General features: G+C 36.6%; 1 protein-coding gene across 2 annotated transcripts in view; it reads right to left on the reverse strand.

Annotated features, from left to right (window-relative positions):
• Positions 1–2,525: 2,525 nt before the first annotated feature.
• The window catches only part of NECTIN3 (nectin cell adhesion molecule 3), a 62,410-nt gene continuing 46,423 nt past the window's right edge, over positions 2,526–18,512 (reverse strand). The window contains exons 6-9 of one of the 2 annotated variants that reach the window (XM_041410950.1): positions 14,732–14,870; positions 13,312–13,393; positions 5,995–6,057; positions 2,526–5,506 (exon numbers count right to left, since the gene is read on the reverse strand). In XM_041410950.1, the coding sequence (XP_041266884.1) occupies positions 5,330–5,506; positions 5,995–6,057; positions 13,312–13,393; positions 14,732–14,870 (461 nt within the window). In that variant the 3' untranslated portion in view covers positions 2,526–5,329. The remainder of the gene's footprint in view (positions 5,507–5,994; positions 6,058–13,311; positions 13,394–14,731; positions 14,871–18,512) is intronic. The other variant, XM_041410949.1, reaches the window with a different exon arrangement.

Raw genomic sequence — 18,512 nt, forward strand, 5'->3', positions numbered from 1 at the left:
CACCCCTTAAGCCTTTTGTCCATTTGCTTAGTCTAGCTGGATAAACCAATCTACATCTGATGCTACCCATCAATCTGAATTTTAAAGCTAATACAAAGACATTTTATTTGCTCACAGCCATTTCTCTCTTACCTCTCAATTCATGTCAAAGAAGCAAAGAACTTTGCTAATTGTGGGATTAAAGTCAGGCTCCTTCAGTTTTTCTGCCTAATAAGAGCAATCACATCAGCTGAAGTCTGGTCCTCAAAGAGCCAGGTTAGTCAAACATAAGACAGAAATCCAACTGCTCTACTGGACAATGAATTAAGCTTTTGCCACAAATAGTACCTGAAATCAATTATTCCCAATTATTCAGAGATATTATGTATATCTCCGAATTCTTCTTCTTGTGAGTACAAAACACTATGGTGACAGTAAAGACCCCATCTGGACAACTGTTTGCCTCTCCGCTGCCCAGCCAGGAGTCAACTGGCAGGGCTGGAGCATCTTTTGTGGGTACACTGCTGCACTGCACACAACCTCCTACTGCGCAGAGCCACACATCAGCAGGGAAAGAGTCATTTTTGGGAGTTTGTTATAAGCTGAACTGGCTAAACAATACTGGCCCAAAATACTTTGCTGTCAAGGAATGGAGCTGTTCAAGCACAGAATATCTGAAGCCATACAAAGGAGTTCTTAACAGGACAGGCAAGATGAAGTGTCAGGGAAACTGATGCTGCAGGCACACTTTGCTAGGAAGAGGATCTAATGTAGCAACACTATTAGAAGTAATAATTCATAGATCCAAAGCGGTAATAAACTAAATGTAACATTGGGAAAAGGAAAAAAAAACAAAACAAAACAATAAACAAACAAAAAACCCCCCAAGAAAGAAACAAAAAAACCCCCCAAAAACAAACAAACAAAAAAACCACCACAGTGGAATCTTTTATAGCATATCTTAAACTTCTTCCTCCGACAATCAGTATTAGAGAAGTTATTTTTTTCCCATAAATCTCTGTTAGATAATAAGTCTAATTTAACCTAGTACACTTCAGATTGGAATATAATAAATCTGTGGCTAAACTCAGTCAAATTGAAATGATGTTTTAATATATTTAGCACACTGCATTCTGTGTGTAGCCATGCACAGATATGCAAATTTGTCTCAGTTGATGAGGAAGCTGAAGTCTGCTTGATTTCCAACTTGGTCTCAAAATAAATTCTGATTTACAGTCTTGATTAGCAGTCCCACAAAGGGGTAGAAGAGTCACAGTTTGACTTGTAGGCATTTAAATACAATTTATTTTCTAGTGACAATTGAAGGATCTAGATTTAGATATAGCATAAAATCAAAACTAGGATCATAAAACAAGTATAGAAAAAATTTCACTGTGGGGTTGTCAGTGCAGATTAAAATACCTAACACATCCTACTTGAGTTTTTCACATTGTTTGAATAATTACTACTAAGATTCACGTATTTTTTGTGCATTTGCAATATAATTCAGATAAAGGTATTAAGCTATTCACCAAGAATCATATCATACCTTTTAATAAATGCAAAAATATCACATATTTACCTTCTGTCACAAAGTCAAACCCAGTCTCCCAATACTCTGGACATGTACCACACATGGACAAAAAACCCCAAGCCACCTCCCACAGGGCAGTCAAGCAGGAAACTACACAGACATTTCTTTTTGCCCCTGGAGCTTTGCCTGTCCTTGTCAGCAACCTTTGAAGTGGCCCAAGTTGTCAAAACAATTTAATCTGCTCTGCAACTACTTGTTGATACAGCACTCATTCAGCCTTTACACAACACAGTGGTTCAGATAGAGTGCTTTCAGGTCTGTGGCATTAAAAAATTACTGTAATAAATTTTAATCACCTATATAACAACATAGCACCTGAACTTGTGTCCCTCAGAGGACAAAAAGAGCAGTAACATTGCCAGAAAGAAGGCAAAGTACACAAGTCAGAAGGTGAAAAGTCTTCCTTTGCTCTTCATGAATTATCACACATTTTTATTGTGCTTTCCTCAAGCTCAACACACAATACATTAGATCATTTGTGACTGAACAGTGGGAGTCCTTCAATAATATTTTCTTAAGTGTTTCCTTACTTTTAGTAGTACAATTTCTTAGTTTTCATTTGTATTGTATCCACAGTCATTCTGGACATACTCCAAACATTGAATCTTATACATTTTATAATTAGACTATCTTGTAGAATTTAGAGATACTTGGGCAGAGGACAACTTACATTTACCAATGCTAGAGATGCAAATTACTAATCTTCCCCTCCTCTACCTCCCTCATGAGAGATTCTGGGTGATCAGTTCACATCAGTGCAGCATTTGTAACACAGTACTATATGCTTCCTGTTACGTAAGATGAAAATTAAAAGGATTTCAGCATGCAACACCACAATATCCCAAAGTGGTAGTGTTAGGAAAAAGAACATGTTCTGCATATACAACCACAGAAGAAACATAACACCAAAAAAGTGGATGCATTTTACCAGACTTTGTATTTTAAGCAATCTTAAATCTAAACAACAGAAGAAAATTTTATATTTTGAATGTTTTTATTCCAATCAAATTACAAATACAAGCATTTGAAAATGTACAAAAATAAAAAAGGACATTTCCCTACATCTCACAAAAGCAGATCAAACTTACTTCTATATGTACAATCCTTTCAGTGATAAAGCCTAATTAGTAGACATTTTTTCTGTTCTCTTCTGCGCATTCTATGCCAAATCCCCCCCCCGCCAAATCCACCCACACTAAAACCTAAAAGTAACATTTCAAAAACCTAATACACTAAATGTCCCTGAACAGATTACAAAGAAAAAGTTCTCACAGGTAATAAACCTGTAAGTGATGATGTATTTCCCTAATGACTTTAGGGCAAACTACATTCTGATGGGTAGTTTGCAAATCAAGTTTTGTGTAGTTTGTTGATATGTAACTTGGACCACAGAGTCGGATTACATTTTTATTTTTAAGCTATTTTTATAAATTAAAAGAAAACAATTATAGCCTTGTTGATAGCATTCTTCCTTCCCCCAAAGTTATAACTTTTTCAAAAAAAAACAACAAAAGAAAAAGGAAAGTATCTGCAAATAATTATAAAAAGCAGTAGAAGATTTTTTTCTGAATCCAAAATAATTATTTTTTTGCAAAAGGGATTGAAGTGATCACCTGCTCAATACCACATTGTACTAATGAATGCAGAGGAAGCACTGCCACAGCAATGGTTTTGAACCATTCTATAATATCTATTCAAATATTTTTGGTATTAAGTTTTGCGCAGTAATATTGATCGAATTATCTTAAGCAGTATAGTTCCTCTCCATGTTCTGTCATTCATTTGGCCATGACACTGTTTTCTTTCCATGTTCTGATAGCGGATGCCTTTTGGAGATGCAGTAATGTAAGGATAGGTAAGGCAATGCTCATGTAAAGAGGTAGCTACTTAAACTAACATTATTGAAAAACAGTTTTGGGGGACACAAGCCCTTCTTTAGGTCTCAAATACAGCAGGAAACTTTAAAATTGAAAACAGTTGCTCAATTTACATGAATGTGCCCAGTTTCTAAGAGAAAAGCAAGGTGCCAATGCTTTACAGATAGCTCCCAAGAAGCAGGCTCTGTCCAACCTTTCTTTTTGCCATTCCTTCAGCTGTCAACTTCAAGCACATAATTTAGCAAAAAGCTGCTTAGCAAGACAACAGCTAATACCTACTTCTACAGGGTCCAGAATACAGGTACCCACACCATAATCTTCTAGCTGCTACCTGTAACAAACCAGAAGCATTTAATTTACCTGACCCTAGTGTGGACAGGGATCTCATGAACTTGCACTGTGATGGAGATGAATGCAGGTTGAATACAGGTGCCTGCAGCACACTCACCTATGCTAGCTTTGAATTTTGCTGCTTCCACAGCTTGACTCTTGCCTCTAAAAAAATCCAAACATCTGCAGAGAAACACATTAATATCTCAGAAGTAATGTTCAGTTCTGTGACACCAGGTATTCTTAACATTTTGTCCTTCGTGTCATCTGACTGAAAACCATCATTCTGTACTTATGTGCATAATGTACTTAGAGAATACTTAAGTCTGTTAAGTTTCTCTGGCAAATTTTAGACACAACCCATTTTTCTACTGTCTTAAAATATTTTAAGATTGTCTTATGAGTTTATTTCAGCACTAACACATTATATACATATTTTTACTTGCTAAATATTTACTTTTTAGTTCACAGGAAAACTTACTTTTCTGGAAAGATCCTGAGCACATTTTTTAAGCATTACCACAGACACAAAAGATTCATGTGGGATACTGTTAGCACTGGTAATGTCAGGACATTCTCCAGTTAATTCACATTACTGGTTAAGATTAAAGGACAGTGCTAACAAGCATTTGAAGTGCATTGAAGCTTTTCTTTTCTTGCTAAGACATAAGAACACATCACAGGCAGTTTTGTTGGAAACTGAGAAAAAAAACAAGGAATGTGTCTATTATCAAGGAAAATAAACTCTGCAGCATCTAAAATAGGAGTCATACTTGGGAAAACAGCTAAATAGCAGTTTATGGGTAAGATGTAGCTTCACATAAGACACTTACAGAAAGTTCTTTCTGCTTAGTCATCTACCTCCTTCAGCTAAGTTTCATGTAGACCTAACTGTAAAACCAAAGCCAGCAACAGGCAGAAACAATAGACAATAAAAAGTTTTTGATGTAAGGCAATTGCTTCACTTTTAACAAGGTGGGAAGACAAACAGTGTAGTTTATGGACCAGCCAGTCAGTATGTGAGAGGTAGTCTAGTTTTTCATTTGATTGAGAGAGGTAGAGCTGGTTGAGAAATCAATAGCCAAGCCAGTCAAAATCATATCCCAAGTTTTCTAAGATGGCTCAGCCTGAGACTGCTAATGTCACAAGGGATTGAGTTGTCTTGCTCATATTTATTCACTTTTATAAGGGTAAGGGTATTGTAAAATATCCAGAGAGAATGCTCCCAGACACAGCCAGCAAAAAAGCTTAACTACATTTTGGCATGTGCCAACCAATTAATACAGATTATACATATTATGACTGTGAAGGTTAATAAAGCTAAGTGGCTCTCCTTATTTGGCAGATTGATATTACTACAAAAACCACAGACATATCAAATACTAGAGGCAAGTTTTTAATTCCATATGGTTTACCTGTATAATATTCTCCATACATTTTTTTCACAAATTAAAAACCCCCAATTATTTTAGAGATGAAAACAAAAAGATATGAGGGTCATACAGTCAACAGGTAATAAAACCCGTGTTAAAGATGTCTGGGTACAAAATCAAACATAATGCTCCCTTGGATTGATGTAGGCTCTTCCAGGTCCTGAGTTTTGTGGGTATCTGTTGCTCCAATTTTTGTAGTAAGTTTGCTGATAAACAGGATACATAGGCTGAAGACCCTCTTGTTCCTGTGGTTCTTCAACCCCACAAGTAAGTTGCCTTCCATTCACAGCTTTCTAAACACACACAAGAAGTAATAAGTTTCATAGTTCATGTATAGAACCTGCAATTCCTATTCTTGGTAAAGCTTTAAGCAAAATCAAAGATACATGATCTCCAAGACAATCCTATGAGTAAAGAAACAAAAATATAAAAATTCTACTAACAGAGTTAACGTCAAATGTTTGTTTCAAATGAAGTTGGACTCTAAAGCTCGATAAATCCAAAGAGCAAATCACCAACTACAAAAATGTCTGTCAACACTCCTCTGCTTTATGTTACTCACTGAGAAATGAAAGCTGGAGTGTTTAAGTATTTAAATTAGTCATCAAACTACTATAGGATATTAAAATGGTACTTTTCACTTAACTCACACAATCCAGCAGTTATTGACCAGGATGGACAAATATTTCTTTGTTAATGAAAACCAACATCATAAGTTTATTTCATGGAAAAACACGAAATCAAAGCTTCAATCAGGAATTCAAGCCATCTTATTATTTACCATGTGCTGCAAGTTTCCAGCATCTCTCTCTCTGTACTGGGTCTGCAAAGCAAAATGTTCTTTCTGAAAGAAGAAAAGTTACAGGGGAAAACAAGTCAAGATTCAAAACTGCAGAACAGTTTTGGTTAATACAAAAAGACACCAGTCATCCCAAAATACACTCTGCCTTAGGAAGTCTTAACTGGTTATAATTTCTGTCTTAACTGGTTATCATTTAGAATCCTTCTCACAATCCAATAGCTGGTGGAAAAAAGATGAGGATCAGTCAGGGTCACCTGTCCCAGCTGTGTTCCCTCTCCCAATACCTTGTCTCCCTTCCCGTCTTGTGTGTACACCCCAAGTCCATCTGCCGGGAGGGCAGTACAAGAAGCAGAATAGGTCCCAATGCTGTCCAGCAATTGAAAAGTTCCATGAGTTATCAACACTATTTTCAGCACAGATCCCAAACATGGCCCCATACCAGCTACTGCAAAGAGAAACTAGTTCCACCCCAGCCAAACTGTGCACCATAGGAGATAAGGTTCAAGATCATCTAAGGAATCTGGAGGTGAAGAAGTAAATGGGACCTGATGAGATACATTTGCAAGTTCTGAAGACACTTTCACAGGAAATGACTAACCCACTATCCATCCTGTATTAGAAGTAGTGGCAGGACTGTGGTTCCCACTGTCTGGGAAAGGGGAAATAAGACCCCCAGGTCTTAAAACAGAAGATGAGGAACTACAGGTCAGTCACACTTCAATGCCCAGCAAGATGAAGGAGCAGAAACTATGCTAAGGCATATGGAAAATAAGGAGATGGTTGGTAACCATTATCATGGTTTCACTAAGGGCAAATTGAGCCTGACAAATTTAGTGGCTGTCTATGATAGGATTATAGTGCTGGTGGAAAAAAGAAGAGCAACTGATATCATCTACCTGGACTTGTGCAAAGCATGTGATGCTGTCTCATATGGCATCCTTATCTCTAAACTGAGGAGACATGGATTTGATGGGTGGACCACTCAGTGGATAAAAAACTGGATGGTCATGCTCAAAGAGATGGCTCATCAGTGGCTCAAAATCCAAGCAAGGACCAGTGACAAGTGTCATTCCTCAGGGGTCCGTATCAGGACCAGCACTGTTTAACATCTTTTTGGCAATGTGACAGTGGGATCAAGGTACCCTCAGCAAGTTTGCCAATGACACCAAGCCGTGTGGTGTGGTGACATGCTGGAGGCAAAGGGATGCCCTCCAGAGGGACCTTGGCAGGCTTGAGAGGTGGCTCTAGTGAAACTTGTGAAGTTCAACAAGTCCAAGAGAAAAGTCCTGCACCTTTCAGGTACAATCATACACACAGGTCAGGGCAATCATAAACACAAACACAGACTGGGCAGAGAAGTGATTGAGAGCAGTCCTGAGGAGAAGGACTTGGGAATGTTGGTGGATGAGAAGTTGCTTCAGGCAGAAGCATTGAAATCTCCCTTCGTTCACATTTTTCTTTTTCTTCACCGTTATGATAGAAAAACTTCATTTGTGAAATGGGCTGTTTCCAAACATCCAGTTAATTACCAACTGGCTGAGTTAATGGCTGATCTAAATGACACCAAGTAATGACATCTAAGAATTATGATTTAGGGTACAGTTTGTACTCTGTTATTATCACTCCTAGTTAAGTTCTTCCTTTATGCCACACTTAGTATAGGACCACAATAGGATAAAGCAACATCTTTGCATAATTGTACGTATTTTTTGTTTTACAGTTCCATATTTTCCCAACAGTATCACAGTGGTAGCAACAATACAAAGTAGGCTAGGTTGCTGATCTTTGTGCAGAAGTCCCTCCACAACAAGTATTCATACAGGCAAGTAACATTTTCCAGTGGTCATACATCTGTATTCTTACTTTCAAGAATTATTTTGAAGGGAACCCAATTTCAGTAATATTTTATTCTTACTTTCTCCTCCTTCCCCTTAACTTTTTACCTTTCCACATTTATTTAAAGTTCTGAAGCAATTTTGAGTTAAGTCTTAATATGTAAAACGGCCTTAAAAATCATCTAATATTTCCTAACCTTCTCCACTCCTCCAACAGTTATTTTCAGTATCTTCACAGGTCTATTTTTTCAACTTTAGTTGGTCAAACTTTTTGTCTGGTAATTCTATTTCTAAGTGTCCCCTCCTGCCCTTAAAGTCACCATGCTTTTGCTTCTCAAGTCCTAAAATGCAGTCTGCATTTCTGAGAATATGCGATTTACCACTTAGCAGGCAGCATTGCTCTTTCGTACCTGAGCTGAGAGCACGAGTTCACTACACAAGGAGGCAAAACACACACGGGGAACAAAAAAAGTTCCATCTCCACCAAAAGCTCATGCTCTTTAAAAAAAAACAAAACAAAACAACAACGAAAAAATCTGCTTGCTTGAGAAATTCTACCAAGAGTGGATGTGGACATGATTTAGAGACTCACTGGAAACCAGAACAGCAAATTCCAGTTGGTTACTCAATTAAAACTGTAAGTCAAAGGAAATGATTTCACATGGCATGAAAAGACAACACCTTTGCTAAATAATGCAATTATATATTTTACAGGCACGGAGCAAGTGACAACCAAAATCATTGCATTCTGTCAAACCAAACTGGTGCTGAGCTACATAGTTTTTGTCTTCCTGCATAGAAACAATCTGGGTTTCTCTGCTTGGATTCCTAACACAAGTTTGCATTGTCTTACCATTACATTTTGCAGTTTCATAAAACCTCGGTTTTACTCTAAGAATTCTCTTTCTCGAACAGTTCTTCAAAAGCCTAAAACAAATTATCTCACTAAAAACTTCATCTTACCTTTTCTGATCCTTTCCAATTTAGAAATTCCATTACAAAGGCATCCACTAACAGAAAAAGCTTGTGCCTCATTCTAAACCCAATTTGGTAATTTTTTATTTTTCCTATTGCAAGATCCTTTATCAATACAGATTATTTTATTGATGCACATTTTGTGCTCCCTTCCATTCAATCTTGTTTGTCTAAGCAGTCCTTTGGTATAAGGCAAATCATAACAATACAGCTTCCTTTTTCACAAGGAAGAGATATTCCCACCTGCATAAAAAGCATTAGGAAAAGAAATGGAAGAGTGCAAGAGAGCCATAATCTAGAAATGAATCAGTATTATACTAGGTTTAAGAGTTCAGTGGCTGATGTTTTCAAATTTGATTCAGAAACATCATCATTTGATAAATGGTATTTGATGCTTTTAATGGTGCTAAGACAACTTCACCTTTTTCTTTCCTGCTTTGATCAGTAATACAAATACTACAGTTAAAGAACTTTGCTTGGCTAAACAGTGAGGCATTCTTCCAAACTGCAAGTCTCAAGTCAGTCTTCTCATGGCCAGACATACCTACTGGGCTGCATTTCCCTTATCCACTCTTACTTCTGTTGCTACAAAAGAGCCTTGTTAAATTCTGAATCCTTCAACAACTCTGAATGCTGCACTCTATTGTGCAAAACATGTTTTTTTCTCTTTCCTTCAGAAGCACCTGTCAAGGTAATAATAACTTCAGTTCTTTCACATTGTCAAAGACTGCCCAAAGACTGCATGTTTAGAGGAAAGTAAATAAGTTTGTGCTTCTTAGTAATATATTGTTTGAAACAGTGAAGCTTACTCTAATGATTCCAAGGACTGCCAGGATTAGTGCACCCTCTTACGCTCCTTTTTAAAATATTATGCAATAAAAAAAATCCTCTTTAAGCCGCTGGAATTCTTCCATTGCTCAACTTCTTCCTGAGTTGCCTCAAAAACTGCATTGTCAAGGAGAGATTCCTCTCTCACCAAGGACATAACCTTCAGGCTGCTCACCACTCTTTCACATTACATGTAATAGATGGCTCTGAGCAACAGAATAGCATTTCCACGGCAATGATTATTAAAAGAACACTTGGACAAAAGTAACAGTGCTGTTGACAAAAGAGTTGACAAAGATGAACCTACAGTCTTCATGGTAAATAAAGGCATAATGTAATTTTTTCCATAGTATTCCTATGTTTGGACATTTGCCTCCCTCTTTTAGGGCCATAAGTGAACCAGTTTTTCTCAGTTCTGACGTGACTCACAAGAATACATGAACTGGTGTCTTCAAATACCAGTACACAGAAATTATGAGTACTCAGTTACATAGTACTTGTACATACTGGTAGCTCATTATTAACACTAGCATGTAAATGAGAACATATATTTAAAGTAAACTGAAAGCTTCCAAGTCTCAAGAAGTATCCATGAAAGACAATGGCTATCCAGTACTATCACAGGTGCAGTTAATTTCCCTTCATTTTAATACCATCACTTACTGACTCAGATATGCATAAAATTAGTTAAATTCTGATTGCTGGGATACAAAAAGGAGAATTTCAGCATCATCTGCTGAATCTTAAATACTTTACAAGATAAAAAAAAAGCTGCTGTCCATGATTTCAACAATAACAGCAGAGTTGATTGAAAAACTTGCACATTATTTATAACAACTTACCAGAATCAGCCTAAATTGAATAAATCCACTTTCAATTCTAAGTTATTTTGAGTATGCAGAAGACACCATTTAAATTCACTCTTCTTTACTTTGCACCTTTGTGCAGCCTATCATTTCCACTCAGGCTGAACTGATCATCCATTGTGGTTGACAAAGCAGTGACATTCCCCCTACAGTTCTTTTCAGCAGATCCAGAAGTTTACATCTTATCTACCCAGTGAGAGGCCCACCTGGCATCTCATTCTGGGTAGGCATGACAGCAATCGGAACATCAGGTAGTACAGTGGTGAGTACAGACATTCAGTCGCACAGGATGAGGCATCCTGACAGGCTGCTAACTTGTTTCTCTTGCCTCCTTACAGCTATCCAAATGTTGGTTTGCTACACCAGAACAACACAACCAATCACTTCTTGGCTAAAGCCAGCATTTTGATATTTATTTCTGTTAGATAAAATGAAGCTCTTGCCTCAAGCATAACAGAGTACATACTGATTAGAGGCAGTGTCAGCTAGGAAGACAGGCTCCAGCTCCAGGTCTTTTTGGTTCTGGAGTTCCACAGAGAGAAAAAGACAGGTACACTAACAGTGTTGTGGTAACATCCATTTCTTAAATAAAGTCTAGTTAATGCCTAACCTGAAGGGGAATCTTTCTCCTCCCCGAACAACTTAAAACTCTGTTTATCCAACTTGTGGAAAACAAATACTCAATTCAGTCTCTTTACAATTTTTCTCTATTTACAAAATATATTTTCATAAAACATTTAATTAAACATTCCAAGACCACAGCTAGCTTCAGCATAAGTTCTTTAGTATTTACTAACAGAAGCCACAGTAAGGACAACCTAGAAAAAATTCAAAGACAGCAAAGTTCTGAAGAGGAAAGCAATAAGGTACACATTCTCTGATGTCTACCTCCTTTATAAATTGCTCTGTAAAGGACCTGCAAATAATTGCAGGACCTCCGGAAATGATTACATTTCCTAGTGTTGCCATTTTGCCATCCAGCAGCACTACAGATGCACAAATACCACAACAGACAATATCTTTTGATTCTATAAGCAAGAGAATAATTTTTCAAATACTTTAAGCAGAAATACTAGCAGAAGAATGATTCATCAAAAATTGCAATTGTCGAGTACTGCAGTAACAGAAGAAATAGCTATGATGCCCATCCTGAGCACAGAAAAGCACTGCTTCTTTTGTGCCATCTTTGGTGCTATACCACCTTTAAGGTAAGAAGATGAAAACCTATTATTCTTTATGCCAACAAAATGTTTTCTACCTTCACAATGTTGTAATCATCAGGCTGCTACTACTAGATCCACTACTACTGCAGCAGTGGATCTCAGAATAGTTTCCTGCTTCACTCAGCAGCAACATACACAAGTATTATCCATTGTAACGTTTATGACATAAGGAAAACTTTTATCAGCAACTGATATTTGGTGACCTTTAGGAACCATCAATCACAAAGAAAATCTACAAGAATATTTTCAATGTTATTAAGAACTTCATCAAAATCCTTCTTAAAGGTAGGTGAACATTTTATTTTCCCCTCTATGAGAAAGGACGTTTATAGGTCCTTAAAGCTGCAAAGATACACCATAGTATTGGAAAAATGATATTTCTTATAAATAAATGATTGTTTTAATTAGCTCAGTGTTATGATTCAGCACATCTGTGGTCAGAATCACATTATTTATGGTATGTACTGAGGATGGAACAAAAATTTTATTAAAAACCATTACAATCTAATTCTTACAAATACTGATAGGTAACAGAAATCTAAAAAATCTGACTGATTAATTTAACATAAACACACACAAGACACTTTAGGGGCCATGGCCAGGATCTATAACTGACTGGTTTATTATATGAAGTGTAATAATCTATGGTATTAGCTTAAGTCACCTCTCAAGAACAGGTCTCTTCTATAATGCCTAGTGCAAGAGAAGTCTGACTTCACCTGGAGTTTCCGTCCACCTCAAAACCATGCTGTAAGAAAGAATGTAGTCCTACCCCTCCTTGCTCCCCACTTACTCAAACTGTTTCATTTGCTAGAATCAGCTTTCCAGTGTGACCTCTGCAAATCAGTTTGATCAGACTACATCCACACAAACATTAAATGCTGGTAAAGAAGTTTTTTGCCTATTGCTGTCTTGCTTGGACAGCATTACTTCAGATGACAAGAAGCTACCCTTGAAAGCACACTAAAAATTTAATTATTTGTCATGAAATTGGTATGTGTCTTTGCTGCTGGTGAATGCAGGCAGAAAAGATAAAATTAGAAGTTACATAATTGCAAATATTCAAAAGTGATTTAGTGATCTTCAATGAGACTCAGCCTCATACTTTGGTAGATTAGCCATGTCAAAACCCAAATTCAATCTATCCCCACCCCTCAACCGTTAATAAAAGAGTGGCAGTTGTTTCTAGCAAGGGAGCTTTTGATAAGGTCAGTTTTAAAGTTTACCAAGCATAATTTTTCTCTCTTATGAAGACTGCTTTATAAAGCTATGTATATTCTCTTACCACAGAATTTAAACTATAGGATTTTCTAATTCAAAAGGAGCTGTCAAAGGCTGTTAGAAATACAACATATGATCTGTCCACAAGTTTCCTGACCTCTACGGATGACTTTAACATCATAGATAAGAGTTTCAGATATCACATATGTAGGGAAACAGCTTGGTTGTGAAACCATTGAAAGGCTTTCATATATTATCAGGAAGGCAAAATCAGACCAAGTTAACATAATAAAGCAAAGTTAACACTTTCCTTAAGTTAATTTAAGATGCATATAAACACTTACTCACCTGAAGCATAGCTTCTTTTTGTGGCACTGACAATGTTCTCTCCTCAAATGAGGCCGGTTTGTGAGTGGGCGGAAGGTCAATCCTGTAGTAAAGAGGGAATGAAATGTGACACATCATGTTTGTGAAGTCCAATTGAATGGTCAGATATTAACTGCCAAATCACCCAGCACTCAATACTCAGGGACAAACACCTTTCAGTCAGCAATGACTCGGATGTGATATATTGTAATGGAATATGTCTACCACTGGCTATTATTCAGGCACACACTTTGTAGAAAAGCACTACCCAGAATTTATTTATTGCATCCTGAGTTAAGCAGACTGAACTTCCCCCCCATACACTCCAAGCTAATGAGGATTAGAAACTACTGGTATCTAACAGTTTCTAAGTTATGAGATACAGCTTGAACAACTTTTTATATTATAGCCTTCCCTTAAAAAATAATTACTTGAGAAAGCCTTACTAGCAATTCTTACATGCAAGACTTTTTCTATTTTAACTTTCTCAGTGAAAGCAAGTGGTTATAAATGAATTTAACTGTTTAAGATGATTCATAGAAATAAGTTTCAGATACAGAATTTAAGAGAAACCATGGTAAAAGGTGCTCAAAAGAAGACTCCTGACTCATCTTGCTAGCTCAGTGCAAATGAGGAAACTTATTTTATGTAAAGACTCTTAGTTATTTCACTTAACTACATGAGCAACATTTCTAATTCAGTTTTAGTCTTAACTGTATATGGGATATAAGAAACTGTATATGGGATGTAAAAAGACCCATCTTCACAAATATTCTAAGCCCCTGTCACTTTTTTATGCATGTTCCAAACAGAATCTAGACATCATCCACTTTAATTGGCAACATCGTTTCAGATGTTTTTGTTTCCTTCTTTTTTGTTTGATCACACTGAATAAAGTAAACTGCATGTCTGTGCCAGAGACTTGAAGAAACAACCAACATTCCAGAAAGCACAAGAAGTCAGTAATTTCTAAGCATGTATCTGTGGAAGCTTGCTTAATTTTACAAACATTTCAAAACTAATTTTAGGGGGCCTTCACATTTGCAAAGCATGGCCAATTTACTTGCAAGTTAGACCTGCAGTTACAACAAACTAGCAGTCACTGGCAACAGTCAAAAGGGAACCCTTTTTTGCCCTCCAGTTACAGCCATGAGTAGTTTTCTTTCAAAAAACTCCAAACTTCTCAAGAGATATTATATTACTTCCAAAGTAATTCTTACCTTCCTCATTTCTTTTTCAGAAATGTGTGATTTCACATTTGTGCACTCTGAAAATAGAGCCCTGAAATTACAGAAGCTGAATAGCTGCTAAATTAAGTCAGACACTTAAATTACTATACAGAACAAACTCTTTCTGCATATTGCTTTCAACTGAATAGAAAAAAAGTCCAATGCATACTCACACTTTGTCAAGATAGGCTGGCCTTTTCTTCCTTGGGGTCAGCAGCACTGTCACAAAGATGGTAATGATAAAAAGAGCAAGGACTGCTCCAATCACAGCCCCTGCTACAGCAACAGAAGATGTCTGCTTAAAGGGCACATCTGCAATGTGATAGCATAGATTACAACTTCAAGAAGTTCATATACTTTCAATACTCAGATAAGCTACTTCAGTGTTGTTCTGAGAAATGCTTCTTCCTTCCACTGCCAAACAGAAAGCCTTGCCCTGCACTAGCACTTTTGCAGTATTGCTTCAACTTACCCAACTAAAAAACTGCAGGAATTAAGAGAGTTCACAAAATCAAAATTTTTGATTTAAAAAATTTTATGGACTACTTTTATTAAGTACTAGTATCATGCTTTCATTCTTGATTTCAAGGTAAATGACATTATGAAACATATGATTTGTACTTAAATAAGCTAAGAAGGTGTTAATTCAAAAACATGGGCATCTATGGTTTATTGACAATCTTTCTTTAATGACACTTAAGTTTGCAGAAAGCAAAAAAGAAAAACAAAATCAGGGTAAAAAACCCCATATACTAACTACTAGGAGCAATGGATACGCAAACAAACATTAAATACTTGGCTTATACTTATCAAAGCAAACCCTAAGATCACCTATCATCTTTAGGACTCCACACTTCAAGCTACAAGAAAGTAATTTTTAGAAATAAATTTTAATAAGGAGAAAAAGCTGTGTTTTTTTTTTCTTTTACAGCATTTTTCTTTTGACCTTAGCATTGTCAAATCCAATGCTGAACAACTCCATACTGAATTAACATACTTGTCAGTCTTTAAAGGCCACTCCTTTCACTATGCTTAGAAATAATTTTTTAAGTCCCAAAATTAAAAAACCCGCTGACTTACTTTAACTTAAAATCACCAGTGCTTTGAACTTGTGCCAACAAGCTCAACAAAAAAAGTTTCACAATTGGAATAATTCATGTCAGCTGCACTAAACACTTACCTACAAAGTTCAGGCAGCATACATTAAATGATGCACTCATTTACACTGAGTACTGAATCAGAAAATTTAACAGTGAAGAAATTGAAAATTAACACAGTTCTATACCTTCAATGTATTTCTAAAGCAGTCCACTTTATTATTACTCAAATGCAACACAACTATTCTCTATTCAATCTCTTACCAAAGGAAATTTTGAGAACCTCTTCAGCTGTATGTTCTACTCACAGATAAAACCCCTGAAATTATGCAATATGATTTATCAGTTCCTAAGTTTCTAATGTTGTTCTGCCTGTATGCTGGAAAGCTGAGCAAAACCCTTCAATTAAAAAAAAAAACCCAAAACCAAAATACAACACTTGACTTGCACTCTAATAAAGCAATTCCTGTCCCCTCACTGCTTATCAAAGATCTGACATGAATATTCCCCAGGGATTGCACTCACAAAGTATATTTAAGTAACTTGAAAAAAACTGAAATAAGCTTTTTTTTGTGACTTCCTTAATGTTAAGGAATAAAGCCCTAGAGTAACAACTTGCAGAAGTTGCTTTGCTCCTCAAAGATGAGTGCAACATACCACCTTTGGTTTATATAACGGCTTTCCTGGCATAAGATCCATGTGTCCATCAGATACCAGCCTTGACACTATAAACTGTCCTGTCCTGGGAGAGTTAATTTCTTCTCAGGAGCTTGTACAGTGGTTTGGCTTCAGCATGAAAAGAGTGCTGATAACCCACCCATGTTTTGGTTTTTGCTAAGTCATGTTTATTCTAAGTCAACGACTTTTATTTTGTGCGTGTGTCTCTCATGCTGTGCCAGTGAGGAGTTGCACAAAAGAAAACTAGAGGGAACGCAGTTGGGACAGATCACCTGAAGTGGCCAAAGGGATACTCCACACCACAGAACACCATGCCAAGTATATAAACTGAGGAAATTACCCCAAAAAAGTATTGTGCATCACTTGTTTGTTTCCCCCCCTTTCATTATCCATTACTATTATTATTATATTTTACTTTGTTGTCAATTATTAAAGTGTTCCTATCTCAACCTACAAGTTTTACTTTTGATTCTGCTCCCCATTCCACCAGGGTGGGAGAAGATGGGCATGGGCAAAGAATGAAGTTATGTTGTGCTTAGCTGCAAGCTGGGCTTAAACTGTGACACAAGCATAATTCATAACTTTTCCTGAAGAATGGGCACAAGAATCAGTGGAGGTGACCCTTCCACTACATTTTAACTGGCTTAAGTTTAGTTTACACTGGGTGCCCTCATCTTGGAGTGGGAAAGTCTCAATTAACTAATATACATTCTTAGGTCCAGAATTCTTGAAGCTGCTTTGGTCTTGTCATTACATCAGAAGAGTTCCTTGATTGCTTCATCCTAACTTCATAGTACATTTTCTTCTAGTAAATTCAGCTATATTGTTAAGACATCATAAAGTATTATACTTTCAATCAACTCCCACCCATTGAGTCTGATTTTGGGTGAGATAACAAACACCCATTTGCTTCTAAACACCAGGAAAAATAGTAATGTCCCAGCACAGTGACAGACAGGATCTTAAATGCAATTACCACAGGACATACTTCATTTGGTTTGTTTGAATTGCTTTGGCAAAACATCAGTCTAACCAGCAGAATGATCATAAACCCAGACCACTATGCCAAGCTGAACAAGAGAGCATCTAACATGTATGGTGCCACCTAAAAAGCATTTTAACCACCAGATGGTCAGAAATAGATGGGAATTGATTAACTGCAAGAAATATGGTTAAAGCAAACAAAGACAATAGAATGAAAAAACAAGACTATTTTGAACTATGAAATTCCTAGTTAGTTTATCAGCAGTGCTTGAAAATAAATGTTTTGGACAGCAAACACCTCTATTTATCATTCTCTTAATCTTCTTAAAAGAGTTTCTGAAGACACTTGTTTTATAAACTTATGCTCTCTTAGGAGCGTACTAAACAGCTCATCTCAAACAGCTGAAACACTTCAGTTCATTCTATCCAGCCTATGGGTTTATTGTGCTTTTCCATCTCCAATTTTTAAGAACATACCTGTGAAACATTTTTGAACACTACCTGTGTTCCAGAATGTAAGAAAAAGTTTATTCACACAACAGCCATTTGTACGTACAATCAATTGTTTTTACAGTAGATATAATGTACAAAACATTGCAACGCGCGTAAGCCCTATCCCTATTAATAACTTCAACTCCAGAACATTTCAACTTCTCAACCCATAGGAATTAAATATATATATATTTTAAAAATCAAAGCAAAAAATCCACTGGGACAAAAGCAAGATATCCCATGTGGAAAACTGGTTTATGGTTATGTCTATTTCCAAGTAAAACCATCTTTTAAAGATGATATATCAAGTTTTTATTTGAAGAGAGGTATAATCTCTTTATTCCAGAGATAATTTGGATCAGAACCCTCTGCTAGAAATTTCACTCCTTTTCTTTTGTTTGCACTCAAACTACAGATAACCACAATATCACTTGCTATTGTTTTTGAGACTTTGGTCAATCATGTACTCCATTAATCCAAACCCAAACTTAAGTTGTTTAGGGATGCTTTTCCATTTGAATTTCAAATAGCGCCGTTGTCTTAATATTTTTGAAGACATGCAGTCATATGCAATCACAGTGTATTGTCTACAACACTCAATATAACTGTTTTTGGGAAGCTCTAAATGCTGTAAGCTACCAAACATCATGAGGACAGAAAAGAACTTCCAGCATCAATGCTCATGGAGCAGCTTTATGCAGCC

This window comes from Onychostruthus taczanowskii, unplaced genomic scaffold (assembly GCF_017590055.1).
Source record: "Onychostruthus taczanowskii isolate IOZ18803 unplaced genomic scaffold, ASM1759005v1 scaffold34, whole genome shotgun sequence".
NCBI lineage: Eukaryota > Metazoa > Chordata > Aves > Passeriformes > Passeridae > Onychostruthus > Onychostruthus taczanowskii.